At 41.7% G+C, this 17,054-nt stretch overlaps 1 protein-coding gene across 5 annotated transcripts in view; it reads right to left on the bottom strand.

Annotated features, from left to right (window-relative positions):
- The window catches only part of SENP7 (SUMO specific peptidase 7), a 114,440-nt gene that overhangs the window by 90,499 nt on the left and 6,887 nt on the right, over window positions 1–17,054 (bottom strand). For 3 of the 5 annotated variants that reach the window (XM_055125307.1, XM_055125309.1, XM_055125310.1), the window contains exons 2-3: window positions 12,583–12,632; window positions 4,735–4,827 (exon numbers count right to left, since the gene is read on the bottom strand). In XM_055125307.1, coding sequence (XP_054981282.1) covers window positions 4,735–4,827; window positions 12,583–12,632 — 143 coding nt within the window. The remainder of the gene's footprint in view (window positions 1–4,734; window positions 4,828–12,582; window positions 12,633–17,054) is intronic. The other 2 variants (XM_055125311.1, XM_055125308.1) reach the window with 1 other exon arrangement.

Below are 17,054 nucleotides of genomic sequence, written 5' to 3'. Positions count from 1 at the left end.
CAAAGATAACCTCAAAAACTTTAGAAACAAGCAGAATCATCCTCACTTCTCATACCCTCTTACTTGACCAGCCTTCTAGGTAAGGTAAACCCCCAGCTGATATCCTCTGGACTTTTGCAGAACCAGAAGCGTATGAGCCTCCCTTCTAGCTGGGTCCGAATAGCTATCATGCCCAATCCCTGCTATCTCAGCAGGCCAAGATCCATATCTCAGACCACCTGCCTGCCCCTTAATATGGTGCTTGTATCCTGCCATGAAAGAAGTCATGTAATACCTCTACTCATCACACCTCATACTTTACACACCTCCTGTCACTGGGTCAACACCAGCAAGCACAGCAAAGAACAACACCCAGCATAATCCCTCAGACAGTTCCAGTGGGGCTAGTTCAACCTCAGCACAGCAGGAACACAGCAAGCACAATGGGGAAGTCACATCATAGACGCCCACCAAGCTCAGAGAGGGAAACAGTTAACACAGAATGCTCTACCAACCAGCTCCATGAGCTCACAAGAGAATGGCCTTAGTGACACCACATTAAGGATGTTTAGTGAGCTCAAAAACACAAGGTCACAGGTAGTCAAGCAAAGCACAAGAAAGTATGAAAGCCAAAATGAGAAAACTACAATCAGAAATGAAAAAAATTAAGAGTATGGCAGAAGATATAAAAAACTCAAGGCGGATCGGAGCAATAGTATAGTGGGTAGAGTGCATGCCATGCACACGGTGACCCATGTTCAATCCCCAGCATCCCATATGGTGCCCCAGGCCTTCCAGGAGTGAGTCCTGAGCTCAAGCCAAGTGTAAGCCCTGAGCTAGGTGTGGTCAAAAAAAAAAACAAAAACAGAAAAATAAAACCTCAATAAAGGTCTGAGCAGCCACATAAAAGCAGCTGAGAAAAATACCCGTGCTCTCTATAACAGGAAGCAGGAAACCTCCAAAAAATCAACAGAAGATGGGAAAATGTCTGGAAATAAATAGCACACCAGCAAACAAAGCAATGAATTCATGAAGAACAATTTATCAAAGCCCTGAAAAACAGGAAGGCAAATTTGATGAAGAACCACTAATTAAAGAAATCATAGCAAGAATTCCCAGAGTTGGGGCTGGAGAGATTGCATGGCAGGTAAGGTATTTATTTGCCTTGCACGCAGCTGCTCCGGTTTTGATTCCTAGCATCCCATATGGTCCCCCAAGCACTTCCAGGAATAATTCTTTTGAGTGCAGAGCCAGGAGTAATCCCTGATCATCACCGAGTATGATAAAAATTTTTTTAAAAATTCCCAGAGGTGAGGAGCACAAGCACCCACATCCAAGAGACCCAAAAGATTCCAGCAAAAACACTACCCAAATAGAAAAACTCCAAGACACACTGTAATGGGAATGACAAAAATCAAAGATAGACAGAATACTGAAAGCAGCAAGATCAAGAAAAGGAACTTATATACAGAGGAAAGGGTATAAGATTCACAGCAGATCTATGAAAAGAGACTTTAAGAGCAAGAAAATGAAAGGTTGTAGTTTTTTGGTTTTTGGTTTTTTTTTTTGCTTTTTTGGGTCACACCTGGCGATGCACAGGGGTTACTCCTGGCTCTGCACTCAGGAATCACCCCTGGCGGTGCTCAGAGGATCATATGGGATGCTGGGATTCGAACTCGGGTTGGCCGTGTGCAAGGAAATGCCATACCTGCTGTGCTATTGCTCCAGCCCCAGTTGTAGTTTTTTTTAAAAAAAAAATAAATAAACTCAAAAAAATGATGACCACACCAAGAATAATAATAATCTGGCTAGCTTATCATTCATATTTGAAGGGACAATACAGATCTTCATAGACTGACAACAGCTTAGGAAATTCATGTCCTTGAAAGCAGTTTTGCAAGAAGCCTTAAAGTTCTTTAAAAAGAAGACAAGTTTCTTAGAACTTTGCCACTGAATATGCATTCACTCATGGCGTTGAGGGTTGTCCTCTACTAGATTCATCATTATCCTCATCCCGTTGATTGTCGATTTTCTCGAGTGGTCTCAGTACCATCTCCATTCGTCCTAGCTCTGAGATTCTAGAAGCCTTTCTTTACTCTCTACTAGATTAAGAAAGGTTTATTTATTCCTCGCTTGGTAAGGTTTTTTATACTTTTTAGTCATCTAATGTTTCATTTATATTAAATTTTCTGTGTCTACTCAGGTCTTTTTTTTACACCTTTAATGAGTTTATTATAATATTTTACTTATTAATGCAGATAATTCAGCATTATAGTATTTTCTAATATAAAGCCAGTCTTCCCCTAAAAACACACACACACCTTAATCCTTTTATAGGCTTATTCAAATTTTCCTTTTAATTTTTTTTAAATATTCCTCTCCTCTTACTAAATTGTGCATTTACAGGATTTATCTATTTCATGTAAATTTTAAATCAGTATAAAATCATTCATACTATTAGTTTTTTAAATGTAGGGGTTTTGGAGGGGGGGGTTTGCTTTTGGGGTCACACCCAGCAATGTTCAGGTGTTACTCCTGGCTCTGCACTCAGGAATTACTCCTGGTGGTGCTCAGGGGACCATATGGGATGCTGGGAATCGAACCTGGGTTGGCTGTGTGCAAGGCAGACGTGCTACCCACTGTGCTATCACTCCAGCCCCAGTTTTTTTAAAATGTATTACTTATAAAAAAAGATAAACTGCTTTTGAAAAAAAGTTATCAGTTTACTAATTTACAGTCTTATAAGATTTCACTAGTTCCATTTTATTCACCTATACATGTGTAATATATTTCTGTATATATATACATATATATACATATATATATTCCACCCTCCACAAAAAAATATTTTTAAAAAGTTTTTGGTTGACATCTGCAATTTTTTTTCCATTTTTTTATTTTTTGCTCTTTGGGTCACACCCAGCGATGCTCAAGGGTTACTCCTGGCTCTGCACTCAGGAATTACCCCTGGCGGTGCTCAGGGGACCATATGGGATGCTGGGACTCTAACCCGGTTCGGCCACGTGCAAGGCAAACACCCTACCTGCTGTGCTATCGCTCCAGCCCCCACAAAAAAATAATTTTAAAGATCTTTAATATGTGGATATAATGAACATAGTAAGGGAAAAGCAAATGCCCAAAGGCATCATAACTGGCGATAAACAGAGCTTACCTGGGGTGGGTGGCGGCTGGGAGAAGCCCTGGGGACACTGGTGAAGGGAAGTGAGCTCTCTGGTTATGGGTGTGATGTTAGAACAATGTATGCAGGAAAAGCATAATTAACAGTATTATAAATCATGGTACCTCAATAAAAATGGCAAAGGAAAAATAATAAGGCCCTGAGCACCACTAGGTGTAGCCCCAGAGGCCCCTGACTAATCCTGGAGTGGGCCAGTGTTCCCCAGTACTTCCGGGCTAAGCAACATCACCAGGCCCAAGTACTGAACTATCCAGTCTGCTTGGCCAAGTTCCACCGGGTGTGTTCTCCAGACCTTCTGAGCACTGCTTGGGAGCACACACACTCAAAACAGGAAGGCACATATATGCTTTCAAATGTGTAAGAGGAAAACATTCTAATACACTTAGCGGTCTGGTAAACTTAACATAATATTCTATAATAATGGGCTTTAAATTTCCTAAGAAAAGCTATATGAGCTAATGAAGTATAGATAGATTTAAACTAATGGCCTTAACCTCAAAGAATCCGTTCAACTTATGCACTAAACAAACTAATTCAAAACTTGAAACCTGGCCCAAAGGAATAGTGCAGAAGTTTGGAGTACCTGTCTCACGAGGAGGCCAACTCTCCAGTGTCCCACACTCAACAAGTGTGATCCAAGAGCTCTGCTGTGTGAGCCTGGCAGCTCTGCTCTCTGCAATCCCCAACACCACAAATGAGAGCTGTCCATAGCACAGTGTGCGTGTGTGTGTGTGTGTGTGTGTGTGTGTGTGTGTGTGTGAGAGAGAGAGAGAGAGAGAGAGAACCACAATAAACAGGATGTGCGAGAGCAACAGCCAAGAAATGCAACCCTAGAAAGAACATGACTGAGAACCTCAGCAAACCTCCACGAGCAGCACAATAGTTTGTGTGCCTTAACTAAGAGTTCAACTCCTGGCCATTACGTATGCAAGCCCCTCAACTGAAAGAGTTTTTCACCTCAGTAAGTACTTTAGCCAAGTACTCAAGCACCATAACCTATATGTGACCTTCCCATCAGACTGTGTCTGCAACTTCTGGTCACCACAACAACAACATCAATGAAGGGAAGGCGAGTGGAGAGGAACAAAATAAAAGTAATTCTTTTTAGGCCCTGAAATCAGTGTCGGAGAGATAGGACGAGAGGTAAGGCGCCTGTCTTAGATGTGGCAGACTCCGTATAATCAACCCCGTGTGGAACCTGAGCGCAGTTAGGAAGAAGCCCTGAGCAATACCAGCTCTGGCCCAAACGAAGCAAGAAAACCCTGAAATTAAATTTGAAAAGAAAACCTAAAAAGGACACATAAGAAAACAAAAACTCAGTTTTACTTTAAAAACAAAAATGACGGTGGGCCAGAGAGTGGCACTGCCAGCGGAATATGAAAGCCACCAGGCCACACCCGGAGCAGATGGGGTGAAGGGTCACAAAACTGTGGAAAAAAAATCCACTCACACGCAACGCTAACACTCAAACACTCCAACCACATACCCCGCCCAATAAAACATATTTTAAGACACCAATAACACTATATAGTTAAAAGAAATTTGTTTTTATTTACCACCTGCAGAGGGAGATCCCAGCATTCTGAGCGTCTAAGTTTGGATGACTGAACGTGAACATCCTCTGGTTTTACATTTAATCTCTCTTTTATCTGAAACCAAAATGAGAAAATAAAGTTAACTAAAATATAAGAGCTGAATCAGTTACAAAACTATATTGCCCTGTATTAATATTTTACTATTACAGTATGGGATGGGGGGATGGGCTGGGGAGTCACATCAGTGGTGCTCAGGGGCTATTCCTGGCTCGGTGCTCAAGAAAGACACCTGGCAGTTCTCAGGGGGCCCATCTGCTATGTCAGGGATCAAACTGGAGGGTCTGACACAACCAAGGCAAGACCCTTAACTTAAATGTATTTCCTCTCTTTCTCCCTCTCTCTTTCTCTTTCTCTTAATCTCCCCTCCATAAAGAATTTTAAATTCAGTACTTAATTCATGGGCTATTAAATATAATTTTGTTTCATTTTGGGTCACACTCAGCACTGGTCAAGAGCTACTCCCAAGGGTTGGAGCAACAGCACAGCAGATAGGGCGTTTGCTTTGCATGTGGCCGACCCGGGTTCGATTCCCAGCATCCCATATGGTCCCCCAAGCACCGCCAGGAGTAATTCCTTAGTGTATAAGCCAGGAGGGACCCCTGTGCATCACCGGGTGTGACCCAAAAAAGAAAAAAAAAAAAAAGAGCTACTCCCAGTCCACTTCTTGTGGGTCGCTCCTGGCAGTGCTCAGGAACTATCTGGTGCTGGGCTTTAAACCCAGGCCCCCCACATGTAAATCATACTCTCCAGCCCTTCAGGCTATCTCTCCAACCTCAAATATAATTTTATAAAATAGATCTTATTAGTATGAAGTTAGATAAGTGAAACGCCACAAGCTTCCTATTCCCCTTCTACATTCTTCCCCTTGTAATCTTTCAGTACTATTCCCAATGTTCTCTAATACACAAATCCAGTTATGTTTATAAAACAAATATAACAATGGCAGATATCAATTAGTCACCAATCAATATTAATAAAATTCTTAACAATGAAGGCTTTTCACATCAACTGCACATTGTAAATGTTCTATCTTAACCACAATTAAGTTTACTCAATCTTCTTCAAGCAGATCACACTATACTATACATCTAAATAATATAATCTGATTTTTTTATTTTGGGGACCTGAGCAGTACTCTCTAGCCCTTCAAGCTATCTCTCCAACCTCAAATATAATTTTATAAAATAGATCTTATTAGTATGAAGTTAGATAAGTGAAATACCACAAGCTTCCTATTCCCCTTCTACATTCTTCCCCTTGTAATCTTTCAGCCCAAAGTACAGCGAGTAGGGCATTTGCCTGGCACGTGGTCAGCATCGCATATGGTCCCCCAAGCAGTGGCAGGAATAATTCCTAACTCTTAGCATTGCTGGGTGTGACCCAAAAAGGAAAAAAAAAAATAAGTGTTTTATTTTGATTTTTGCAGGTTTTAAAACAGAAGATTTTTTGGTTTTGTATTTTATTTTTTTTTTGGTTTTGTATTTTAAAGGTCTTTATTTTCTCCAAATAATTTAGAAATTAACATTGATTATTCAAATCTGGCACAGATTTTAACAAAACAGTCCTCAGGGTTCTTACATAAAAAAGTTAATGTGGGCCGGCTGACATTTAAGCGCAGAGCCATGTGGGGACGCTCCTTTCCGGCCCCGCACCAGATCGACCCTGGAGGCAACTGAACCACTTTGGACACGAGCGGCGCCCCCAAAATGCCTCCAAACTGTGTGCTCGGAGCTTCTGGCCCAGGCGCTGCCAGCGAGTGATGCAATTACCAAAAGAATTTTCCCTGGACTTCATATAGAAATCCAAAACCGCGCAGCTGTGATAGCAGCCGCGCGACCTAATATCTCTTGATTGTCAGCAATGTGTAAATGTTCCTTTTTGGCAGGGCTTAACGTGGGGGGAAACTCCAAACAATAGTACTGAGTTTTTTGATGAAGGGTAAAAGATCGTAGGATAGAATTTTAGGCAGAATTTTCCCTGGACTTTATATAGAAACCCAAAACTGCGCAGCCGCAGCAGCCTAATGTCATCTAATCATCAGCAATATAAAATGGCTCCTTTGTAATGGGCTGGACTTTGTGGGCACCATAATAGGGTTAAAGTTTGTAGCGACGTGTAATTTCTGGCTGTACTTTCCCTGGACTTTATACAGAAATTCAAAGCCATGAGGCCGCTGCCATGGCCGCACAACCTATTGTCATTTAATCATCACCAATATGAAATGGTTCCCTTTTAACGGGTTGGACTTTGGTGGGAAATCCTAACAAGAATAGTAAGTCTTTTGCTGAAATATTGAAGGCCACCAAAGTGGTAGCCATCTCTATAGACTGAACTAAGCCATATCCCCATGCCGGCTGAGAAGAAATATCCTTCTTTCTCGGGAAGAAACGCGGCGTGGCGTTAACCATAGTATGATGTCCATTAAGCTGACATGGACCTGGTGGCGTGGGAATGGGATACAAGGGAATAAATTATTATGTACTTGGAACAGCGGGACCCTGGTGGAATCTCGAGCCGGGGCCGATACCAGCGTATTACTTTTGGTTCCAGAAACTGCTTGCAGACATTCTACCAGACTATCAACTAAGCCAGAGCCCCACACCGGCTGATGACGAGAAATAACCATCTTTTTTTGGTTTGTTTTCCCTTTGTCAGGCAGCGTGGTGATTACTAAACAGGCGTGATCTCGGTGGCGCGGGACGAGGGGTAAAAAAATAGAAAAGTTATGTAACAAACAGCGGGACTTAATATCTCTACATTCTCAGCAATGGAGAGCCATCAAATGCTTCCTTGACAGTGGGACTGTCTTTTCTTTTTTGGGGGGAAACCCTAGCAACAATAGTGAGTTATGTGTTGAAACATGGACTATAACCAAGATAAAGCGTAAACAAAGTGAAACTTATCACTTACAAGGGCGGGGACTGGGGGGGCGAGAGGGGGCGGGAGGTATAATGGGGTGGTTGGTGATGGAATATGGGCACGGGTGAAGGGAAGGGTGTTTGAGTATTGTATAACTGACATAATCCTGAGAACTATGTAACCCTCCACATGGTGATTCAATAAAATTTAAATTAAAAAAAAAAAGAAAAGAAAAAAAAAGTTAATGTGGATATGGAGTCATTTATTATTTTTTTTTATTGAATCAGCATGACATACACAATTACAAAGCTATTCATGATTGGATTTTAGTCATACAATGTTCCAACACCCATCCCTCCACCAGTGCTCACTTCCTACCACCAATATCCCCAGTTTCCCTCCTGCCACCTTCCCCACACACCCTGGCCTGCCTCTATGGCAAGCACTTTTCTTTTCTCTTTAGCTCTTTCTCTTTCATTTTGGGCATTATGGTTTGCAATACGGGTACTGAGAGGTTATCATGTTTGTTCCTTTACAGCATGCAGTTCTTTTCCAGAGTGATCATTTCCAACTATCATTGTCATAATGGTCCCTTCTCTATCCCTACTGCCTTCTTCCTCCAGCACTCGACAAGGCAAGCATCCAACCATGGACTAGTTCTCTTGGCCCTTACTTCTTATATCCTTGGTTATTAGGACAATACATGTTTTTTATATCCTACAACTGAATGCAGTCATTCTATGTCTATGCCTCTCCTTCTGACTCATTTCACTCAGCAGGATACTCTCCATGTCCATCCATTTGTAAGCAAATTTCATGACTTCATTTTTCCTGATGGCTTCATGGTATTCCACTGTGTAGATGTACTATTGTTTCTTTATCCAGTCATCTGTTCTCGGGCACTTGGGTTGTTTCCAAATTCTAGCTATCAGGAATAGTGCTTAAATGAACCTAGAAGTGCAGATGTTTTTTCTGCAGTGTGTTTTTCGGCCCCAGGGGTATATTCCCAGAGGTAGTATAGCTGCATTGTATGAAAGCTCAATTTCTAGTTTTCTGAGGAAGGCCATACTGTTTTCCAAAAAGGCTGGGCCAGTCAGCATTCCCACCAGCAATGTATGAGAGTCCCTTTCTCCCCACATCTGCGCCAGCACTGTTTGTTCTTGTTCTTTTTGATGTGTGCCAGTGTCTGTGGTGTGACATAAGGTGTCATTGTTGTTTTGCATCTCCCCAGGCAAGTTTGGAGGAGCCTGGCGTGTTTGTCTCTTTTTTAAATCTGACCTGGGGTGATGGGGCAAGTGTGGCTCCGTAGGTTCCCCATGTTGAGCTCCTGTGGCCTCTTCTCCGGAAACTGTCTTTTCTTGTTTGTTTGTGTAGGTCTTGTTTGTGTAGCTTCGTCCTCAGAGCCTTCAAACGAACTCAAAAAAGACAACTCCGAGACCCACCGGCTGTCTCCCAGAGCTTGGTGGGCTTCACCCGCATCCTCGGAATCTGGAGGCTCTCGGTCGCAGGATATGTGATCCACTCGGATAGTTCGCCTCTTTATCCTGATCCTTTTAAAACTGCCAACAGCCAGAACCGTACTCCTCTTATCTTCATAGCAGAGAAAACCACATCCCTTAGACCGGCCTGTCTCCCAGTCCTGCACGAGCTGGATGTAAACGATCTCCCCATACTGGGAGAACATGCAGAGGATATCGCCTTCGGTCAGGGTACGAGGAAGCCCTCCCAGGGACACCCAAGCACTGTCCCCATATAAGGAGTCCCACTGACTCAGCTCACTAACCAGATTCATTTTAGTTAAAAGGTGCATCTCCAGAGGCTGGAGTGTCACACAGTGGCACATAGTGGCTTCACTCTGGACATGGAGGCATTTGTAATGGGATACGGTAGCAACACAGTATTTTTTCTTAAGCCTCTTTTTGGAAGGAGGGGGCAGTTTTGGGTCTCACATGGTGGTGCTAAGGGCTTACTCCCTGCTCTGTGCTCAGGCAATACCCTGTTGGCGCCGGGTAACTCTATGCAGGGGCAGGGGTCAACACATGCAAAGCAAGAGTGTTAATGCTGTACTATCTTCCTGGCCCTTCCCCCCTTTCTTGATTCAGTTCTGTTTCAGATCACTTGGGGACCTAGGCCAATGTGATAATCTAGTCAAGTTTATCCTTGACTCAGGATAAACTCAGTCAAGACACCAGGGAGTAAGCTTAGGACTTCACACTTGCTCTGGGCACTATGCCACTCCTTTATCCCTTGGAAGCCCGATCAGCAGAGCTCTAAGGTGGGATTGTTGCAGTGCTGTGGGCAGCACCAGGATCTGAATGGATAAACTGAGAGAGATGGACCTTACGTCACTGAGCCATCTTCCAGGGTCCTAAGTTCTGATGTGATGTTTTCTTTTTTCTTTTTTGGCCATGCCATTTGGTTGGTTTGATTTGGTTTTGTTGGTTTTTGTTTTGCTTTTGTTTTTGTTTTTTGTGCGGTGCCAGGAATCACACATGCATGGAAAGTCCTCTATTGCTAACCCACACTTCAGTCCATTAAATTCAGGTTTTAAATGGGGAAGCTTCACCCTGCAGCTCCAAATGAAGGCTTTAGTTAACTCTTTAGAAAGCAGTGCTTAGAGCCAAGCCTGGGTCTGAGAAATAACCTAACAGACTAGAGTGCATGAGTGTTTTGCATACAGGAGTCCCACATTCAATACCCAGAATTATATAGTTCTGAAGCACCACAGGGAGCAAGCCCTGAGCACAGAGCTGGGAGCATCCCTGAGCACTGCTAGTTATGGCCACAAAAAAACAAAAAAGCCATACCCTCTGGCCTGGCAAATCAAGGTGGTCTCAATTTCTTCTCACAGATCTCCTTTCTGATTTCTACATCATTGCTCCACAGATGTGCCAAATTAAAGTTCTCTGAGTGGGGGGCTGGAACCATTGCACAGCGGGTAGGGCATTTGCCTTGCACGCGGCCAACCCTGGTTCGATTCCCAGCATTCCATATGGTCCCCTGAGCACCGCCAGAAATAATTCCTACATGCAGAGCCAGGAGTAACCCCTGTGCATCACCAGGTGTGACCCAAAAAGAAAAAAAAAATTAAAGTTCTCTGAGTGGTCAGAGAAATAAGTCAATAGACTAGAAGACATGCTTTGCATGGAACAGACTCAAATTCAAATCCCAAATATGCAAAGTCCCCCAGGCACCACCAGGAGTGACCATAGGCAAAGAGTGGCCCTTAAGTACACACCTGTCAAGCATGGCACAAAAACAAGCATAAAATAATAAAAATAATAATAAATAAGTATAGTTCTCTGAACCAAATCAAACTTCTCTGTGAACAACATGGAAAGCTTCAGAGGAATGTATCTAGTAATAAAGTAAATCAACAACTATTATAGACAAATCACAAAATTCTAGAGAAAAAAAAAGATTATCTTCATAAAAACATAAAATGTTTGAAACACTTTCTACATAGTAGAAACTTCACTTCATTTTGTTACTTTTGGCTTTTAACAAGAAATAGGTGCTAGAGATTCTAAAAAGGATATATTCCACATACTTTTTCCTTTTCCCAATTCCAGAACTGAATTCATGCATGCAAGGCTGATGCTCTACCACTAAGCTACACTCCATCCCTAAAAGGCCATATACCAAATAGCAATCTAAAGGACATAACTTATGGGACTAGGGGGATGGGAGGGATATTGGGTTCATGGGTGGTGGAAAATGGACACTGGTGGAGGGATGGGCTCTTAAACATTGCATGAGGGAAAAACAAGCACGAAAATGTGCGAATCTGTAACTATACCCTCACTGTGACTCACTAATTAAAAAAAAAAAGGGAATAACAGAAAAACTAAGATGCATTTTAAAGAATAAACATTATTTAAAAGATTTAAAAAAATAAAGGACATAACTTGAATCTATATCTAGAGCACAAACTATTATACAAATTTATACTATATCTACAGTATTATAATTATAATAAAGAATATGAGATGCCCATAACACAGCGTTCTTCCACCTTTTTACACCTGCCCTGCATACAGGCCTACAGACCACTATTTATAACTGAGGCAACAGATCAGTGGTTTTCGACCTTACACCTGTGGACCGGCAGTGGTTCATGGACCAGTAGTTGAAGGTGCTTGATATCCACATTGGAGCAAATCGGATTAGCACCCTCACCCTCCATCCAGCAGGACACAAAGACTGCTCTAATAAAGTCACTGTCACTGTCATCCCGTTGCTCATCGATTTGTTCGAGCGGGCACCAGTAACGTCTCTCATTGAGACTTATTGTTACTGTTTTTGGCATATCCAATACACACGGGTAGCTTGCCAGGCTCTGCCTCGCGGGCAGTAGCCTGCCGGGCTCTCCGAGAGGGGCAGAGGAATCGAACTCGGGTTGGCCCAGTGAAAGGCGAAAGCCCAACCGCTGTGCTATCGCTCCAGGCCCTAATAAAGTCATATAAAGAAAAAACACTTCATGGACCAGAGTGATAGATAGTACAGTAGGTAAGATATCGGCTGACTAAGGTTCAATCCCTGGCATTCCACATAATCCCCCAAGTTCACCAGGTGCTCTGAGTGCAGAGCACCACTGAGTAAATCCTCCCCCAACCCCATAAAGGATCTTATATGTTTTATGTAGAAATCAAAGATTAGAGCAGGAAAGGATACTGGCACATTTTGATTTAAATAATGCTGGTTCCAGATAGTATTCCTAGTTAACCCTTGGTTCCTGTAAAAATAATTATTAATTTAGATCTTCTTACAAGTGTTTTAAGATTTTATCAGAAAGAAAAATAGCAAAATACTTTCAATGAAAGAGACTAAATATAACTGGAAGAATCAAGCACTTGTCCTCTATGAGAGAGACTCTGAGTTCAATCCCCAGCATCACACACACACACGTGCGCACACACACGCACACACAATAAAAGCAAAACTGCATACCTTGTATAACTCAGAAGAAGGCTTTTTTCGTTTTCTTCCTGTGACGATTTCTATAAAGAAATAGCAGAAGTTACTTAACATAAAAATGGCATAGTTTAATTTAGAAAATCCTTTCACAGTAATCTTCCTTCTAAATTCCGGATTTAGTACGCTGATATATTTAATAGAACCTCTAAAACTAAGCATAAGATAAAAAATAACCAAGAGTGGGGTCAGAGTGATAGTACAGCAGGGAAGGCACCTGTCTAGCACGTGGCCAATCCATGTTCAATCCCTGGTATCCCAAAAGGTCTCCCAAGCACTGCCAGGAGTAATTACTGAGTGCAGAGCCAGGAGTAGCCCCTAAAATTTGCCAGATGTGACCCCAAAATAAAAATAACCAAGAATAGTAGATTCTCCCCAAAAAGTATCTGATATTTATGTAAAACATGAGAAAACTTGGCCTTTAAGAATGTAATGAAAGGGCCAAGGAAAAAGTACAGAGGATAAGTACTTGCTTTACATGAGGCCAGCCCCAGTTCATTCCCCCAGTGGTACCCCACATACCACTGACCCGAGCAGGGCCAAGAGCACTCCCTGAGCAGATCTAAGAGTAGTCCCTGAACACTGGTAGGTATGGCCCAAATCACCGCCCCTCCCCAGAGAAAGGATTTAATCCTAAATTCCATGACAAAAGATCTGGTCTCCAGTAGGTGTTCAATAAATTCTGCTTAAATCCTACTATCAAATTATTTAATGATAACAAAGGAACAAGGGGCAGAAGAAAGCAAAAAAAGATCTAGGAGCTGGGAAATTCTGCAAAAGCATTTTCACTTTAAGACAGGAGAAAAGCTCCAACAGGCCAAGCATATGCATTGCCCTCTGGAGGTCTGGGTGGGATCCCTGGGAGCAACCCCCAAGCATAAAAACAGGAGTAGCCCCCGGACACCACTGGGTTAAACTAAAAAAGGGAAAAAAAAATCACAAAAACTTTTAGTTCTACTATATATCTATCCACATGCAAACAGTTAGTTTTAATTCCTTCTTCAACATTTTCCAAACATCCTGCATGCTTCTTTTATGAAATCTTTCAAATAGCACATATAAGTGATCTTTGTCCTTTTCATTCACTTTTAGATATGTTTACTTGTATGTTTTGCGGTGAATTTTTCCTCTAGTGGAGGGGCATCTGGACATGAAATAAAAATGGAATAATGAGGAGGACAGAAGTGTGTTTACACTGAACTTCATTTATATGAAAGACTTAATATTAAACACTGAAAGGCCAACAAAGATATGGGGCACCTATCAATCAATCCTCCAGTATCTGAGTAGCTTATTGGTTCTCATTTTCAGGGACCACTTTACATTCCTTTCCTTTATTTGGGTGGGGGGTGGACTTACAATTGTGGTTTACAATACTGTTAAAAAATGGTTTCCAATGGGCAACCTGTCCCCATCTCCCTACCCTTCCATTTTCCTGGCAGTCATGCCCAGGAACTGTCTCTGGGCGCAGTTCATTACTTAAGTACATTAACAGCCATGATTCAGATTCACAAATGAGAATCTGAGAATCTCGGAAAAAAGCAGCACAACACAGAGATGTCTCCCCACCCCTGCCATGATGATTTCGCCAGGGCACCTCAGATGGGGACAGTTGTGTCCCTCCGCCTGCCCCAAATGAACTCTGGCAGCCTCAAACCTCCAGAACCCAATCTCTGCCACACTCACAGCTCACAGGCTCATCCTGAACTCACCACACATGAGAATGCATCTGCTAACAAACCCAGGTATGCTGGACCAGTGACTGAAATCTCCAGGCTTCACGGAGTAAGGGATGGGCGATGGGTAATCTGTGACTCATGAAAAAGAGCAGCACACCACAGATACCTCCGGGCCCCAAATATTTAAAAATTTTAGGATTCTAGAAGTATGCTGTCGCAAGATCTCATACTATTCATAACAAGCAATACAAAATAAATTATTTAGTATCTGCCTATAGGGCAGGCATGGATGGTGGTGGGGAAATTTGAAATAATAGCGGTGGGAAGGTGTAATGGTGGTGGGATTGGTGTTAAAACATTGAATGTAAACAAATATGGTGAACTTTATATAAATAAAATTTAAATAAAATTTTTAAATGGTTTCCAGAACTGAAGGGATAATACAACGAGCAGGGCTTTTGCTTTGCCCACAGCTGACCATCCCCGGCACCCCATATGGTCCACTGAGCCCATGGGAATTATACCTGAGCACAGAGTCAGGAGTTAAGTCCTTTGTGGCCCAAAAAGAAATAAAACAATAGTTTCCCATGTACATAATTCCAACACTAGTGTATCTATCTCCCTCCCGTGATGATCCTATGTCTCTCCTTTTCAAACTCCACCAACAACAACTCAATTGTGTGGATCAGTTCTCTTGTTGTGTTGTGTTTGGATCTTTCTTGCTACCTTGCTGTGCATCTGTAATTCCCACATAAGTGGGGTAATTCTGTATCTATCCCTTTTCTTCTGACTTCACTCAGCATATTATCCTCTAGATCCATCTGTGTTGATGCAAACTGCATAATTTTATTCTCTGGAATACTATAAAGTATTCCATTGTGTATATATACCACAACTTCTTGATCCATTCATCCACAGTTGGACATCTGGGTTAAAATAATTGACTACTGTACTTAGTACAGTGATAATATATGTGAATCTATCCTTTCAGATTTATACTTCAGTGCTTTGGAGACAGATGCCAAGAAGTGGTATCACTGGATCATATAGTAACTCTACTCTATTTTTTTTAATAAATCATATTACTTACCACAGAGATTGAACCAGACAAAATTCCCATCAAAAGTGAACGAGTGATCCTCTCACTACAACCTGGCCAACACAGTTTCCAGATTCTTTGATATATGTGATTCTCACTGGCATAAGACGATATCTTATCTTTTTGATTTGTATTTACCTAGTTCTGAGTGATGATGAGCACTTTTTCATATGCCTGTTGACCCCAGTATATCTTTTTTGGGAAAGTGTCTGCTCACCTCCTTGTCCCATTTGTGGACATGGGTCATCAAACAGCACATAATACTGAAATTTTATCATGTGCCTAACCACTGTACCAGGCAATAACATAGTTCAGAGAGCAAATTAAACATGGTCCAAGTTTCACTGGAACTTCTGATTTACTAAAATGTGTAACAAATACCACAAGATAATGGCATTTTTCCTCTCAATGTTATATAAGCTGTCTTTCATATTAGTAAAGTAATTCACAAACAGAATAGTGAATTTACCATTTTATTTTTGGCCAAGATTTATTCTCAATGTGTTTATTTTAATAAAAATATACTTCTTGGGGGCTGGAGCAATGGCACAGCGGGTAGGGCGTTTGCCTTGCACGCGGTCAACCCGGGTTCAATTCCCAGCATCCCATGTGGTCCCCTGAGCACTGCCAGGAGTGATTCCTGAGTGCATGAGCCAGGAGTAACCCCTGTGCATCACCAAGTGTGACCCAAAAAGCAATACTTCTTACAAATCACCTCAGGCACCATGTAAAGTTCATCCACCAGTCATGCTATGGGGAAGGATTAAGGGGTGGTTGGGAAAATTGGAGACAATGGTGCAGGGAAGGATTAACAGTGGCAGGACTGGTATTGGAGCATAGAATGCTTGTAACAAATTTTCATGAACAACTTTGTAAACCACAGTTTTTATATAAAGTATAAGGGAAAAATTTACTTATGTAGGTCTTACCTACTCCATGTAAGTTCCAAAATACATGAACACAGAATTGCTTTGAAAGTTTTATTGGTGAGAGGTGAGACATGATTATTACCATAACGAGATCCACATATAAAAATAAAATTGAATGGAATACTTTAGATTACAAAGTTGAAAACGTATATAGATGAGAACAGGCATTATATTGTTTTGAATAATTTTAATTTTCTTATTTACATAGGTCAAAATCATACAGCAATCACTAACTGGCTCTTACTGATTTTCTGATCATTCTATTTTCCAATTCTTAAAATCTTGCCAGAATAAGCACTATAAAGGAAATTTGTTTTGCACTAAGGGGGAAGGCAAGGACTTCAAGGAAAAATGGGGGTGCTGGTGGAGGGAAGGTCACACAGGTGGTATTAGAACCCTAAATGCTTGAAACAACTGTATAATAACTTTATAAATCACAGTATTCTAATAGAAATTAATTTTTTAATATACTTTTTTTTTTTTTTTGCTTTTTGGGTCACACCCGGCAATGCACAGGGGTCACTCCTGGCTCATGCACTCAGGAATCACCCCTGGCGGTGCTCAGGAGACCATATGGGATGCTGGTTTGAACCTGGTCGGCCGCATGCAAGGCAAACGCCCTGCCCACTGTGCTATCACTCCAGCCCCAATTTTTAATATACTTCTTAAAAATAACCAAAACTAAGGGAAAGGATAGCCAATAGAAAGTTGTCCATTTTTCTAAGAAATGCTTTAAATATT

This window comes from Sorex araneus, chromosome 2 (genome assembly GCF_027595985.1).
Source record: "Sorex araneus isolate mSorAra2 chromosome 2, mSorAra2.pri, whole genome shotgun sequence".
NCBI lineage: Eukaryota > Metazoa > Chordata > Mammalia > Eulipotyphla > Soricidae > Sorex > Sorex araneus.
Note: the sequence above shows the minus strand (reverse complement) of the source record. Positions and strands in the feature narration are given on the sequence as shown.